Source organism: Exophiala aquamarina (assembly GCF_000709125.1).
Source record: "Exophiala aquamarina CBS 119918 chromosome Unknown aczIA-supercont1.2, whole genome shotgun sequence".
NCBI classification, from domain to species: domain Eukaryota; kingdom Fungi; phylum Ascomycota; class Eurotiomycetes; order Chaetothyriales; family Herpotrichiellaceae; genus Exophiala; species Exophiala aquamarina.
Window position 1 is genome coordinate 894,864 of NW_013550586.1, and position 16,617 is coordinate 911,480.

Genomic DNA, 16,617 nt, shown 5'->3' on the forward strand with positions numbered 1-16,617 from the left:
GGACCTCGGAGCGCGAATAGGATGGGCGTGCAGGGGAGCACTAAGCCCCTCGATAGATGTAGGTGCGACGTCACGCGAAGTGCGTCTCGTAGAAGGCATATGCTCAAATGAGATGGTCGAATCGAGCACAACCTATTCTGTATATTGAAAGGTTATCTATTGGGCGGCACGGCATGGGCAGCGATCCAAGAATTTGTCGAGTTGCAGTCCTCGTGACACTAACGGGCACTGGCCGCCAATCGTGAGGACGGGGGGGTTTGGTCGATGTGTCCAAATGTATCCGTATTCCGTACCGATGGAGACTAGCTCGGTAGTTAGGTATGTACGAGTACTCGGAGGTACGCAGCGTAAGCTGAGGTATGGAGTACGAGTACGGGAGTACCTGATAGCTAGCTACCTGGGTCCTTCATAGTTGGGCTGGCGACTGGCTAGTCAGGCCCCTTGGCGAGAAAACACTGCCGCTAGGCTCGATCCCGATGCTGTAGACGGTGCTAACCGCTTGCTGTATTAAATACCTGGTCGTAGGTCAATGGGGGCCCTCCGTAGTGCCTCCGTATTGAGCTAGTGGTACCGACATGTGCATGACGACTCGAGGCGCTGTAATACGGAGGACAGATTCATAGTTTGCTGGACAATCTATTAGAGACGAATCTCACTCTCACAAGTGGGCCACCGATAGGTATCAGACAGACTCGTGCGTGGTACAGGACATCGGGGAAGACGGAGATGAAGACGAAGATCAAGGCTGAATGAAGGGTCGTGCGACCACAATGCTGCAGTGTGTGAGGTACTCTGTAGATGCTCCCTTGGAACCGCGCCGGACGAGACTCGGCTGGACCAGTGCAAGCCGCCGCCGCCGCGAGCGAGGAAGGAACGGGGGCAATGTCGTGTTATGCGGCTGGTGTGTCGGTTGCTCCCATCCTTTCTGCTTCTTTTTGTTCGTATCTTGGCTCGTCAACTGCAGGTGTGGGCGTGGATGGGGGGGCATCTGTCAAATCTAGGAGCGGGAGTCGTGGTAGATGGATCCGCCCAGTCAAACTCAGTGTTCACGACATGTCAAAGAACAAGAAAGGGAGGTCGAAAGTTAAGCGCCCCAGTTTGTTGGTAATAGGACTTGTCGTACCGGGTACTGGGCGGACAGATGCAACAAAGACAGACTGTTGCTCGGCTGGTCCAGGCTTGAGGGAGGTACTAGTTGAATGTCAGTTAGTGCCATCGCCATCTCAGCTGAAACAGGGTGTGCCGTGTGCGAGCGCAGGATGGATTGGACCAGCTGGTGGGTGCTGGGTGTGGTATGGGTTAGGGGCCACCAGATTCAGTGGGCAGGATAACTCCGCATTTGAATGATCATCGGTCCCTCGAGGTAGACAGCAAGGGAGATGCCAGAAGCACCTGCTGCACCGACCGCCACAATGGCTCTAAAAGACAGGCATCCCCTACCGATGTGCAGAGATGGAAGCGCATGTGGAGGTGCAGGTGCAGGTGCGGCAGCCCCATAGGCAGGTACTCGGATTGCTTGTGGCAAGTTCGAAGGGAGCTGGGCAAGTGTCCTCGTAGCCTGGAGATGGGAGACGACAGCTGGCTAAGCTCCAAACAGGGGGCGTGGAATTGTGGCTGTCCTTTGACCGACTGGGGAGGGGTCGGTGCGGCCACGTACTGTGTAGTCTGTAGATAGTTCGGCTTAGACATGGACATATGCACACAAATTTGGGCCTTTTTCCTTGTAGATTTCTGTTCTTGTCCGGCCGAGACGGGAGGGACAGTGAGACAGGATCTTGCATCGAGCAGATAGGCAAAGATGAGCCTTTGAGGAGTTGTCTGCCTCTGCTTTGCCTTGGTTGATGAAAGCCAGGTCGGGTTAGTGCGTAGAGGACATTGCCGAGTGCTTGCAGAATTATTCTGGTATCATGCCATGGGAAGAGCCAGGCTGGCTCTGGGTTGAGTATCACAAGCCAAGGGAAGAACCCACTGGGTACAAAGTGATCAATCTTCATGCCTGAGTGCCGAGTGCTGAGTGCTGGCTGCTCAGTGCTCAGGACAGAGTACAAACTCCAAGTATGTATCTAGGTAGTGCTCTAGAGATCGATCTTGCCTAGCTGTCTATTTTTATACTTTCAAGAGCAAACTGCATGTTGCGTGTCGCTTGTGTGGACCGTGATAGCAGCATGGATTGTGGGTTAGCCCCAAACCCTCCCCCAGACTTACGGCACTCCGTACAGGGTCTGGGGTGGGAGCTCGTCATATCCGCGGGGGGCTAAGGCATCCAGGGTCCCTGACTAGGGGTTGACCTCCGAGTCTCAAACGGCAACACATACAGGTACTCGCAAGTACGGAGTACTCGGTACGGGCACTCGTAGTCGCAGGGATAAGAGTGAAGGGATACGGAGCTTGCATTCCGGGCAGGCTAGTTAAGTTAAGGGGCTTAGCGTTCACTCGCTGGCTGTTATCAGCGGTAGCTGTATGGGAACACTCTGTAACGACTCAGACTTTCTGTGGCCATGATCTACTTTCGACGCCAATTCCGTTAAGAATGGACGAGGTTTAGCGATGTTTGCCCCGTCAAAGCTTTGGTTCCTGAGGACGAGGCACGAGGGACAAGGTTCCTCGTAGCATCTGGCCGCTGGCTTCTGGACGGCCCTTCGCCTGAGCCTCAAGTCGCACAGAACAGCAGATCCGGCAAAGCCTCCTTCGTTCCCAACTCGAAACTGTTTGCTTGCTTGCTTGCTTGCTTGTCGGGAAGGGCATACATGCAAGCCTGGCGGTTGTGGTGTGGTCGTGGTTTGTCAGTTTCATTAGCTCCGATGGTTAAATGATAGCATCTAGCTCGAAGAGTTGGGGTTCCTGGGGTCGCCTGTGGGTGCCTGTGGGCGTCTATGGGTGTCCTTTCGGTAAGTGTGTGTTGAGAGCGCCTGGCAAGTCTGGGTAGCTGCACTGCGGATACTGGTCCCCGACTCCCCGGGCCACTACTCGGTCCTCCCGAGAGTCTCCCTCGATTATTTACTGGCTCATAGCTTTTCTCGTCCTCCCTTGGCTACGGAACACCAAGTCCTTTCTCGGGGATCAAGAATTCGGGATGCTTGTTGCGTCCATCAGTTGTCTTCCCACTCGCCAAAGAAGCACAGAGTGGCTTGGTCACAGGTGAGTGCCATGTCGGTTGGAATTCCTTGTAACCAAGCTCTCCGAAGCCCCACGGCTAGTTGGTGCTGCCAGGGCCGCCAGAGCCACTTCCAGCCTGGCCGTCGCAGTTGAAAATGCAAATTAGTGGTGAGTGCGCTGCGTGTGAAAGGGCGTATGCTCCCTCAATGCCTCATGTCTCCAGCGTGAGCATACGAGTACTTGGCATTGCCACCACTAGCTTCAACGACAGCCGCCACCACCCCCTCGGATGGACAAGACCACAACCAGATACGGAGGGGTGGAGTCAGTGGTTGGGCTGGTGCAACAATGGGCAAGAGACAAGGCAGGGTGCCTGGACGATGCCTGGGGGTGCCTGGGGGCCCTGGGTGCTCCTAGGGGAATAGAACCAGCCATGTCCTCTCCTCTCGAACTATCATGTCTATCATGAACACACATCCTCGCCTGTCCTAGACTCATGGTCCTCTGGTACCTGACACTCCCGTATCTGGTTGAGCGGGGAGTTCCAGCAGTGATACTTTGGCTACCTACCCAGGTACCAAAGGTACCGTAGGGACTTAGTACGGAGAACATGGCCCTTTGCCCTTATACCCAGCATTCAATAATACTCGATACTCATAAAATACTTGCGTAATAATTGTTCATTTCCCCATTTCTCAGTCCAGATCATCTCGATTCTCTTTTCAGCCTGCATTCCCATTCCCATTCCCCTCCTCATCCTCATCCTGTCCAAGTCGCTCTTTTCCAAGTCAGCCTGGCTTCTGGTCTCTGGCTTCTGGTCTGTCTAAGCTTTGCCTCCAGCACAACGCGTCTCCACCCACTCCCATCACTCCCACCACCACCACCACCACCACCGCCATCCGGTCCACCCCTCCTGAGGCCAATCATTAGCCTCGCAAGCGTCTGCCGTCCGATTGGCAATCTCATATACAACCTCGCCTGAGTCGCCTGGCCTTTTCCTTCTCCCCCATCTTCCTCCTCGCTCAACGACTCCTCTCCTGCCGCCCGTACTATTTTCTGCCCTGCTACGCTCCCTGCTCGGTAGTTCCATCCTGTCCTGCAATCGTCCCCTCTGTTTTAGACTACCGGCTAACGTTCATCCTCCACACCCGCTCTACATCCAGTATCGCCCTTCCAGCTATCTGGACAAGCCTCACTTACAAAGCCCGCAATACCAAGTCAACGCTGAGCGAATAAACCAACCCAACAACGTGATTGCTACTGTTGATAGCGGGATTGACTGTTGAATTTGAATTGGACTCCATCTTACTTTTTGCCCACTCTATCCGATACTATATCACCATCAAGCACCCTTGGAAGTGCGTGTTGACTGTCGACCTTGAATTGCTGGGCTGCCTCCGGCGTGCCTGCTCATGCGCCATATATCGGCCAATACCGAGCAATACTGCCTACCACCAAGAACACGACTTGCCATTTACAGCACGAACCAGAACCAACACCATCTACCATCCCTGCTCAGAAACTAGCAACTTTACCTCTGGCCGTGGCCATGGCTATCTAAGCCAGCTACCTCCTCCAGTCAATCCCTGGTCGGCATTGTCTTTTGTTTTTTGCTCCTTCTCGGTGGTTGCCCGCGTTGCTTGCGTCTCGCTGCCGTCTGCAGAGGGCGTAGTGTGCATCCTATATCCTATCCTGCTTGCGGAGCTGCCCGTCCTGCAATTGACCGATCGATTGCACTTAGAGGCCTCGACATACATTACTGCAGAATTCGGCCTGCACTCCCTGCGACTATCCAGGTCGACTCCTCCCACTCCCCAAGTACTAGTGCTTCACCTCAGCTCGTCACTTGCATATCCCATCTTTTCTTCCTCGTCACAAAAAGGTCGGTCTATCTCTTTCCTTTCTATTTCAATTTTTGGTCCCGCATGTTTCTTAATCGACCACATGTGGTTGGCTTTGCCTTGTCGGAAGTGCCAGCATGGTTGACATCCGCAAACCTTATGATGGAGATTTTAGCCTTTCTGGGTCTTAGGGTACAAGGGTGTACTCTCCTAGAGGCCCCGTAGGCTCCGAGGCTTGGCTTCAATCTGGCAGGGACCCGCCCCGAATCTTCGCCTGAGCCTAACCCCAGGGGGCCCGCATTGGCAGTGCCTGGTGCAGAAAATAGGTGGTCCCAGCGCCCTAAGGCCCGAGGGTCCGTCACCTCGCTCCCCCAGTGCTCTCATTGCCCTGCAGAAAGTGCCCTTCGTCACCAAACCTGACCGCTTCAGCGACCGTCAGCTTCAAGACGGCCCCTCTTTTCACCGGCTCGTCCCCCAACGCTTGTGCTGCCCGCTCCGAAGGACCCATACTAACCGTTGATCCAGTCTGTCCACTCTCCAAGTCTCACTTGACCAGGCGTTTGCGTCCGCTTCGATCTTATGCGTTTTAGTACGGTGTACGGAGTACTAGGAAGCAAAAGAAGACGGTCCCAAACTCCAAGCACGATTCGGCCTAAACATTGTCCATCCCCACTAACGATTTAAATCGTGGTACAATTGTTCCATATACATCCTACCGGCACACCAATATTCGCTCCGTAATGACCGTCACAGCATCTCCAATGTCGTCCCTGCAGCAATCTGTACGTTCCCCACATGTGAAGCATGAATTAAGTGTCCCTGGCGTCGCTTCGAAACTAAAAGACACCACGCAGAAGTGTAATTTAGTAAGTAATACTTCGCATTGGCATGCCGTTTTCCCGGAGACACTCAGATTGACATCCTTACAGGAGAAAATCAAGAAGCTCCTTGAGCAACTGGAAGATGTTCTTGTTATGGCTGCCAACGACATGGGTGATGTTGAGATCCTGTCCTCTCCAAACCTCAAGCAGGACAAGTGGGCAATTATGCAGGACTCCCAGGAAACCTTCAAACAATATCTAGAGGGTCGGAGCCCCACACTTGACAGTGAGTCCCTGTTGTACTCGGCACAGTACCCTCCCTTTCTAAAGTGTCCAGGAACAGTACCCGCGGCGGCTAGGCTAGGCGCCGGGCAGTCTCTCAAAGGTCGATCCCAACTGAAGAAATCCCTTCATCCACCAGGTCTGCAGACCTCTCTCCCTGAAGGTTCAGTCAGTTATGTCACTCCACGACCGGCTAAGCGACAACGGTCCAGGACACTCAATGGCCTACGTACTAGTCTTCCAGTCACCATTCCCGTTCGTCAGCCTCGTGATCGAAGATCCAGGCGTCCATCTGTCAACCCAGCATCTCTCCTTCAAGTTGAGGTTCAGGAGACGGAGCAGTTGGAGAAGTGGTTTCGCGAGGCCTTCTTGACAATGCAACAAGTAGCCTGCAGGCTAGTTGCCAAAGTGTGGATTAAGAAAATCCACCCCAAGAAGGTAGGGAAAGCCCTCTGCACTCTTCCGCAGCACCTACCGCTGACTGAGAACTCAAGCAATCCACACACCCTTACAATGGAGGCATGCCGCGTGACCAGCCGCCAGATTCAAATCGGACCAGACCTCCATACTGGCCAATCGGTGAGTACAACCGCACACAACAAGCCCGGAGAGAGAACTTGATGGTCTTAGTGAAACTTCAACCAGAATACGCTAACAGACCTTCTGTGGCAGGTGTTATCCACAGAGAGCCAGACCATATTGGGCGCGATGGTAAGATTCTCGCCAAGGCAAAGAAACATTCGCATCTAACGTCACAAAGACAGGGTGAATCTGCTTGTCTGTCTGATCATGCACACTCCTCAGCCCATCATACTCAATCCTGCTGATCCAGAAAGCCAGCTTGTGGTACCTGCAACTGAACTGTTAGACTGCTTGGAAGAAAAAAGGGGCGAACTCAAGGATGGCCCCTACGAGATAGTCAAGGAAGTGATTCGCGTAAGGCACAATATGGAGCGCTTTGAATGTGGTGAAATAGGTAAGTCACACAGCCCAATTCTGAAGAACATCAGTTCACGCAAAAATGATAGATGGTGACAATGTCGTGTTCCTGCCCGATTACAGTGATCGTTCGACATCGGCACAGCTTGATTCTGAGACCGAGTTGAGTTCTGCTGATGGGCATGGTCATGGGATAAAGAGTGAGGGCTCTGCCGGTGATGAAATGGGTGACGAGCATACGCTCACTCCAGAATCATCCACATTGCATTCCCCAGTTGAAAATCCTCGTGGGGATGATCGGTCGTTGGGCAGTAGACCTCGACGATCCGCAACCACCGAAAAAGCTCGAAGCAGGTTAACTGCCACGCAACGAAGTCGACCCTCATTGAGTGCTGCTGGTCAGCTCCCCTCAGTGGTGATTCCTCGAGGTCCTCAAGAAAGCCTGATCGACATGGCAATGGGGATGGGGAGGTTCGAATGTAACATGGACGCCACGATGCAGGATGCCATGATAGATCAACCTGGAGGTGACATCCACCAAATACATGCTCAAACTCCAATGATGCTTGGGATGAACCAGGAACTACCAACTGAGCTTTCAATGGTGCCTGACAGTTTCGATCAAGATGTCAACGCTTCTGCTCATGAAGTTGTGCTGACTGACCATCGAAGCCCCCATGACATGATGGATGGTATTTCACACGCCATGCAAAGTCAGAGCGGCGTGAATTATCAAGCCTGGCTCCCAGCACTCTCCAACATATCACCAGGACCATCACACAGCATGTTTGGCATGGCTTCGCACATACCTATCCAAGCACAAGAGCTGCAGCATGGTTATTTTGACCCGTCACCAGCGGACCTAGTTGGTGGAATTCAAAGCAGTCTTCCCTTGATGAATCCTTCGGCATCATATCAGCATGTCAGTCACCACCTCAATCGAACCCTGCCAGTTCGTGGTATGAGCGAATCGCATACCAGAATGATCCCACCTACCGAACATAATCTGGATGCATCAACCGGCAGCGCCCCCTACTATCACATGTGAAGAGGCCGCTCTTCAGTGGTGACAAGTCTCCAGAGGCATGTCCACAGCGCTCCAGCGCGCTCTCAAGCAGTAACTAGGAGCGATGCCTGGATTAAATCTCGATCGGAATGTTCCATTTATCCTCACTGCCGCCGGGGCATGTGCTTTTGTTGCTCCAGATGACCTCCATGGTGTGATTGGGGGGTTGGGTTTTGGGATTTACTTGTCACTTGAGATCACACCAGGTTTTGACGATTCTCCTCTGTTCTGGAATTCTGTTTTGTTATGTTCGGTTACGCGATCTTACTCTGTCATCTCAATCGAAAGTGTGGAATTGAGCAGCGACTATCAACTTTCCTGGCTTTCTTGCAGCGAAAAAGTTTCGAATTGAGATTGAAATAATAGTGTCTCGAGAACGTCATTCTGACGTTGAAAACGACTATTGCCGTCCGCATCACCGAACGACCAAAAATCTGTCTTTTTGTCGAGTCAACTGGCAGGACACACACTTGGACCAGAGCACAGAATTTCATGATCATGTTCTGTAGGTTTGCACCATATTTTGCAGTCACCAGCATGCGAGAATGATGGGTAAGGATACAAACACTACCTCTTTTGGGGGCGAAATGGATTCTTTTCTTGGGGAATATGGATGCGACGGCCGTTGGGTATTGGGATCGGTTTGTTCGAAATTGCAGAGCACAAGATGCAGAGAAGCGGTGATATTCCCGACGACCGAAGCATTGACGTCGAGATCCCCTGTTAGTTTAGCTTTTCCGGTTGGCTGGATCTTGCGATAGAAGATGAAGATGATGACTAGGTACCTAGGTAACTTATTGTGATACCAAATGAACATAATGACGATGAGAAAAAATTTGCATACAATAGAAACGAGATGTTTGTTCCCTTGTGGTCTTGACGTGTCTGCGGTCTCCCACAAGGCTTTGACGAGTCATATCTATTCACGTGACCTGGCTATGAGCCCTACCACTCGAGTCAGTTGACTGGCTGCGGAGAATCCACGTCTAAAGACAAAGCGCCGCATGCATCACTATTGATCTCAATTGACGACTGCATCCGAACAATTTCCAAACTCAATACACACGATCGGTTTGACATAAACACAATCGCAAAGCAGCATCATCGATAAAGACGTACACCTTCCCCTTCTCAGCGTTGTCAACATTGGCCGACCTTCGCAAGCTGCCGTTGCCTGGCCATGACATTCCTCCGATGTTGAACAAACACATCTCTTGCCCATGTTTACGCCGACCAGCCGCGGTCAACGCGGTGGCAGTGCGGCCAGAGGCGCAGGGCGAGCTATGCCGTTCCAACCCACCCGGGGTCGCGGTAGTTCTAGAGGTGTTGGTGCGACACCGACAACAACTCCTCGGGGCAGAGGAAGAGGGAGAGGAGGCGCACCGGCAAACACTTCCCCAAGTGTTGGAGGAGATGGACTTTTGCAGAAGCTTCGTGCTGGGACTGTAAAGAGAGGCGCAGACGATGCCACGACTACACCCGGAGGAGGTACGAGAACTCCACGGTGCGGCGCGCCGCACCATCACAAGAGACGGACAAACTTTACTAAACAACCGAACAGGACGCGGCACACCCGCCAGCTATCGAGCAACCTTTACTCCCGGCAATACTCGAGCGCGAGGACGTGGACGAGGCCGTGGATTCGCGTCGCAGAACTTTAACGAGAGCAAAGCTCCGACCCCTTCAACGACACCTTCGCGCACCTCCTCACCTGCGCCGGGCAATCAACGAGATTTCATGAACGCTGCGATTGATAGATTTACAGTGGTATGTTTCCCCGTCCCCGGGCGTCTTGCTGACCGATGGAGGATTTTTGATTGCACGGGCAGTTCTCTTCTTCTGACACACGGGATTTTCCTTTCCACATCTAGCTCAAACAAGAACGAGAAGGTGAGCGCGCCCAGGCCATTCGCGACGGGTTCCTTGCCGATCCGGACAAAAAGACTAGTCTCGACAACGCTATTACCCCTGTAGGAACCTGCACCGATATGTGTCCTGCCTTCGAGAGAGTCGAGCGCATCGTGCAGAATATGGTCGACAAAGCTGAAAAGGTGGGATTCTAGGGCAAATCGGAAAGAAGAAGCGCGCTGACAGAGGGCGTAGATCCATAATGATGATACAGGCAAAGACGTGCCAGCGGAGGACCGGATGGTCAAGCGATTTCGACGGTCTGCTGCTGGTTACGACGAACAACTCCCTTCAGACATACGGACTCCACAAACTCTCCGGCGAACCCTGGACTATCTCCTCGACAAGGTCATTGGAGGGGATGAGCGTCTGGCTACGGTTCACAAGTACATCTGGGATAGAACAAGGGGGATTCGAAACGACTTTTCGATCCAGCAAGTCACTAAACCAGAAGATGTCAAGATTGCAGTGGATTGCTACGAGAGGATAGCCAGGTTCCACATCCTCTCTCTCCACCAGCTCACCAATGCAGACAATCTCTGGGAAGGTGAAAACTTCGATGCACACCAGGAACGAGAGCAGCTGAACAACACTTTACTTTCCTTGCTGTACTACTACGACGATCATCGACAACATATTGACTTTCAAAACGAGGGTGAGTTCAGGGCCTATTGCATCATCTTTGAGTTGCAATCACAGAATCCCGACCTAGAGGATCGAGTCCAGTCCTGGACTCAGAATCTACTCAAGGATAGGAGGGTCAAGACGGCCTTAAAGCTCTACAAGGCTGCAGGCAATACTGTCTTCGACCAGGGACCGCTGCGGCCGATGGAGGCATTTGCCATTGCTCAGAACAACTCCGGCAGCTTTTGGAACGTGCTTGCTTCCAATGCCGTTTCTTATGTCATGGCATGTGTGGCAGAGATCTACTTCGGCCCTGTTAGATTCACAGCACTTGATGCACTATGGCATTCTGCCAAGAGTGCTCCAGCGGGCCAACAGGCGAAATCCCGAGATTGGAGTCTTGCGGACCTCACAGCGTATCTTCGATTCGACACGGAAGAAGAAACCAAGGATTTCTGTGGTGCATTTGAGCTAGATTTTACGAGTGACGGCAATGCCGAATATCTGGATCCAACATCAAACAGCGATGTCAACCTCGATCGTGCGTTCCTCCATTCCTATCCATTGAGAGAGCATTTTCTGATAGCAGAGTAGAATCTTGCATTCCGCGATCACAATCGTTTTCGTACAATTTGGTCGAGAAGAAGCGGTACCGCCGAACATTGACGGCGGTGATCAATGGCACCTCGGTTGCCCGAGCCATTCGAGAGGGTTGGATCGAAGCAAGTGAAGAGATGGTAGACGAGCAAGAAGAATCCAGGGACGACGAGCAGAGTCTCTTCGTACCAGAAGGGAACTCTTTTGGCGGTTTCACTCCTTCGTCGAGTTTTGGAAAAGGTCTCAATCCCAGTGCGTCGATCTTCAAGCCAGCAGTATCTCAGCAGTCAATGGTGAAGAGCTCTACTTTCGGCCAACCTACAGACCAAAGTAAATTTGGCATACCGACATCCAATCCCACCTTCACCACCTTCGGGCAGCCCGCCGTTGCGGCATCTACACGGGCAGCGATCACGCCAGAGACTAATGGTTCGAGCATCTTCGCGAAGGCGGCGGCTGAAGAGAAGAAGCCTGGTTCGTCATTTGGCTCGCCAACCAGCTCGGCCGCTCCTGAGTTCAATCAATCATTCTCCTTTACTGCGCTGCCTCAGACAGCCCAGATCCAATCACCACCGATACCGTCACCGTCCAGTTTGAGAACATTTGGTATACCAAAGAAGGAGGAGGCGGCAGCAATGGTGCCTGTGTCGCAGCCTGTCGTCGCAAGATTCCAATTTGGGGAGGGGTCACTGACGCCTGCCGTCGCCACTGCCACCGCTGCTGGCCCGGTCCAGCAAGCAGGAGCGACCAGCAGCAGCGTGACTACCGTCCCAGGTATCTTCACATTGTCAGATCCTAACTTGCCCCCATTCCCCGTTGGGAGCCTGCAGTCACATGACCGTAAGTCTAGTTTTTTTGTCCTTCACGCATTCTCATTCAATGCCTTCGTTGCCACTTCAATTCCCGGATTCACGCGTTCACACCCATGAGTATTGTTCTTATTGACGTTATTTCGTTCGCAGCTCCAGCCACAACCTCAATTCACCCATCTGCCGTGCCATCTACTCCCCTCAAATTTCCCAGATTTGATTTCGCAAATCCATCAACTTCACCATCTGGAACACCACCTCAACTCCAACAGCTACAACAAAAACCACAAGAACAGTCTGTTATTAATCAATCTACGGCGTTGGAGCTGGTCTCAACGTCGGAATCCTTCAAATTTCCCGCAATCTCCTCCGAACCTTCATCCCGATCGCCCAATCCTTTACCCGCATTCTCGACACCAGCTGCCGGCTTTGAATTCCAACCAACAGCTCCTGTCCCCCAAGGCACATCAGTGTCGACCAAAGACCAATTCCAGGTCCCTGCAGCTCCAGACATCAGCGTAACCCCTCAATCAAGGACATACGATTTCCCCCCAGTGAAGCCACCATCAGGCGGCCCTGTTGCTTCAGTTGGGGAAGACCAGCTTAAGCAGGAGTCATTCAATATCTTGTCCACGACACCAAAGGCTCCACCTCCACTAAGAAACACTATCTCTCCCTCATCCATTCCACCCCAAGCATCTCCGGAGCCTAGCTTCAGCCAGAAGGACAAGAACCGACTTGTTAACGATTTTGCTCGTGTCGCATTATTGCGTCCGCATGGTCTGATCCAAAACTTCATTGAATACAATCTACCCGACATCGTCAAAGCAGTCTTCATTCAGCACCATCGTGACACGCACAACGCAGCCGTTGGTGAGCATTGCAACTTTTCTTCCTTCTTCTACCCACAATCACTAATACTATTCTAGCTTCTGTTCGTCAACGCATCATCATGCGCAAATTTGCCAACCTTTGGCGGTCCTTGACCTGGAACAACCTTCTACGTCGAAACGCGGACAATCGACGCCAGCAATTCTCCGAAACCATCAAAGCAAGCGAGGCCAAAAAAAGGAAAAGGGACGATGAGTTGAAGGACATTCTCGCAGCTGTTGAAGAGTCGAAAGCCGTTAAGCGTTTAATGCAACATGAAAAGGAGATAGCCGAAGAATTTGAAGAAACAAAAGCGGCTAGAAGGAAAGAGAACGAGGCAACCCGCAGTATGCAAAAAGTCGCTGGACAAAAGCGAAAGAGCCTTTCAAATCACGACGACCTTGTCGACGATGGTGATTCCGCAAACCCCGGGCCTTCCACATCCAACCACAAGCGGTCTCGTACACTTGATGCATCGTCTAATCCTTCCAGCTCCGCAGAAGGATATGCTGAATACCTTGCCGGCAAATTTCCTACAATTTGGCCAAAATTTCCACCCCGATCATCACAAATGGAAAGTTCCACGCGTTATCGAGACCTCAGGCTCACGTCTTTCCTGTCTTCAGGAAAACGCGATCGACCAATGGTCGACAAAACAGTGACAGATTACTTCAGGCTCAAGGCTCTCGGGATTGATCCAGATACTCCTTTGGTCCCATTGACGGAGAAACAGCTTGAAGCGAAAAATAAGCGAGAAGTCGAAGAGAAGAAACGGACGATTGAGCGGATCACCCGTCGACACTACCATGGAGGAAGATTCCGGCGGCGGCCGTCCCCTAGCCCACCTCTCTTCCCGGAGACATCCCCTCCTGGTTCTCCATCTCCAGTACCAGCTGAACCCGTACCAGTAACCAACGCGAAACCACCTACCTGGAATGATGATGATGATGATGACCTTCTCAAACAAGCTAGAGCTCAACGGAAAGAACTTGAAGAAGGTTCGAATTGGCTCAATAACCCAAGTCTGGAAGTCGAGCAAGAGATCGAAGAAGAGGTGGAGCGCAGAGTCAAGGAAGAACTCGGTGCGCACAATGGTCATTCATCAGTTTCAAGATCACCGGATGGTTTGGCTCGTGTCAATGGTTTTGAGTATCTACCCGCCCCAACGAAACTTGGTGTCCCCCTTTCTCGCTCAGAGCAACGGATTCGAGCAACTGGCGCCCACGGACTTGCTTTTAAGCCATTACGTCCACATGCCGACTATGTATCTATTGGGGTGGCAATGTCGAAACGAAGTGCCTCGAAATACGGCAACAAATTGACCAGCCAGCAAGTGTCCAACCCGTTGAACAAGAAACCTCTTGGTGATGATGGAATCGAGTCAACACTTCATGATAACGCTGTCTCCTGCAAGATTTTCAACTCACAAAAAACTTCCTCCAAAAGGCAACCCGCCAACGCCAGCGATGATGATGAAGAACATCAACCTTACCAATCTGCATTCGCAAACAGTCAACGTCAATCGCGTTACACTGCCCATGACGATGAGGAGGAAGAGGAGTTGGTGGAAGAGTCGGACGAAGGAGCCCCAAGGGAAGAATATTCCGATGGCGACTACCACCTTGAAGATGGAGAAGACGAAGATAATGATGAAGACGATGATTTGGAAGCAGATGAGGACGAAGATGAATTTCTCAACGGTGGCAATCAAGCTTATGGCAACAGTGGTTATGCACTTCCCGCAGAGGAGCTTGTCGACGATGCCATGACCCCATCAACCAACGCGCAAGCAAGTCGAGCTGCGAGCAGTGTCCCTGGAGCGAGTGCTGATGATGCATTCGTGCTGAGTGATAGTGATTGAGTGAGGGGGAAAATGTTTTCACAGTGGCGCCAGACACAAATAATGGGAACGGATATGAATTGAAGGGCAGGTCACTCAAAACATCTAATCGGCGAAGCCCCTTGGAAGACCCAAAGAACGGTACCTTGTTGAATCTTGGCTGGACCAGTCTTCTACGAGGCAACTTTGCATCTCTTTGGGCGTGCTGTGCTGATCGACACGAGGATTCCTGGAGGTTGTGCCACCATATGTGGAATATTAGTTAGCGCTGGCACGGGAAACTTTCGACTGATCCTTTTTGGATGAAGGGATACATAAGTATTACACAGTATAGTAGCTTTCTCCAAACAGCACGAAGAAATTACCACGTAATATGTGCATATATAGTTGTGCCATAAAATCACTCCAACTTAATGTTCATTTCAAATGAATCCAGCCAGGATGTGATGTACATTGTAGTGGTTCTGCCGGATTTTGGCTGGAATGGTAATGCTTTATAGTAGGTACTATAAGCCCCGATCATACTATGTAGACTACTATGTGCATACTACTTAATGTACCATGTAAATTAACTACACAGTATGTACATACTACTACATAGTGTCTGACAAGTGTCTCAATACATAATACTACTACTACATAATGTGAATTCCACGATATTATATACAAGTGCTATGTACTCTCTCCGTACTCCGTCCTCTGGTCGTGATTATTGCCTTTTTTTTGGCAGCACGGTGTACTAGTAATTATTAAACAGTAAAGAATATAGCACATCGTCGTTGCGTGGAGAAGAATCACAGGCACACAGTGTCAAGATTACGTAGACCATCCACACTCCATTTAGTCTTTTCTGACTCCAGGTAGCAACTTTATTCTCTGTTCACTCCTAGTTGTGAGTTACTATATACTCACTATATGTATACGACCTTCCACAGACTGCGTCCACACGACGGCACTTTATAATAAGTACTACGGAGTACTTTGTACTTCTCAGAAGTCTGTGCATACCCAGTAGGTACTATGTAACATATGCAGTACTAACGTTACTAAGGAAGGAAATCTGGGTTTTGTCCTTCGAAGTATCCGTAAACGTATCATGAAATGAACCGAGAACGGTTTAGCTAAGTACAGACAGTACTTGGTATGTTGTGGATCCCGGCCAGAGCGCCCGGCTTGAGTAGTGCAGAAAAGTGGATGTTATGGCTGGACTGATGACTAAGCAACGCCATCGTTGGGCGAATGCGGCGGAAAATTGGGTAGGACTACTTACTATGTAGGGTATGTACTGTATGTTCTGAGTCACCCCTCTTTGTGCCTGTGCCAGTAAGGGCCATGCTTTCCGCCGCATCCGCTGGCTCGCCCACTTGGGCCCTGCAGTGCCTCCCATTCCTTTCCGGGGAAGTCTATTCGTAATGCTAAAGTGCTTTAGAGTCTGACATTCCCTGCTTTCTTCGAGCTGCTTCTTCCTGTTCTATGCGTCTCTGCTGTCTGCATTTGGAGCGGCTTAAGGTGGTTGGTGGACACCCTTGAGTCAAACTGCTGACATCTGCTGCAAATCTTGGATGAGAAAGGCCTCATTCCTGTCCGTGGATATCATAGCTTCAAGAGTACATAATCACCATTGAATTGCGTTTCAACTCCACACAATGAAGGCACTTGCGTGAGTTGTGTCATGGGGTGCTATTTCAAAGATACGCCTTGTGGTGTGTTCTGAAGCATAACTTGTTGCATGGACTTGGATCCGTCCTTCAGGGTCCCAGTCGCAAGGCCCAGAGGGCAGCTGCTCTGATCTCGAAGACCTTCACTGTTCTTTTTCGCAATAGTCGTTGAAGAACTGAACTCGTGACGAAGTCGTTGCTCCCAAAGCAGAACCCATTCAGATCGATGGCGGATTCATACCTTGTCCATTGGAGACCAAGCCTGA

General features: G+C 51.3%; 2 protein-coding genes across 2 annotated transcripts; both read left to right on the top strand.

Moving 5' to 3' along the window:
• Positions 1-5,869: 5,869 nt before the first annotated feature.
• On the top strand, positions 5,870-8,027 carry A1O9_02157 (uncharacterized protein; the record flags this gene model as incomplete). Its single annotated transcript, XM_013407732.1, has 6 exons — positions 5,870-6,023; positions 6,102-6,478; positions 6,535-6,619; positions 6,713-6,751; positions 6,801-7,016; positions 7,069-8,027. The coding sequence occupies exons 1-6, from the start codon at positions 5,912-5,914 to the stop codon at positions 8,025-8,027; spliced, it is 1,788 nt and encodes a 595-aa protein (XP_013263186.1). The 5' UTR covers positions 5,870-5,911.
• A 1,482-nt stretch (positions 8,028-9,509) lies between these two features.
• A1O9_02158 (uncharacterized protein) lies at positions 9,510-14,714 on the top strand (the record flags this gene model as incomplete). Its single annotated transcript, XM_013407733.1, has 7 exons — positions 9,510-9,812; positions 9,917-10,096; positions 10,149-11,118; positions 11,172-12,089; positions 12,143-12,435; positions 12,628-12,856; positions 12,913-14,714. 7 exons carry the CDS (start codon positions 9,510-9,512, stop codon positions 14,712-14,714), a joined length of 4,695 nt encoding a protein of 1,564 aa, XP_013263187.1.
• Positions 14,715-16,617: the final 1,903 nt, after the last annotated feature.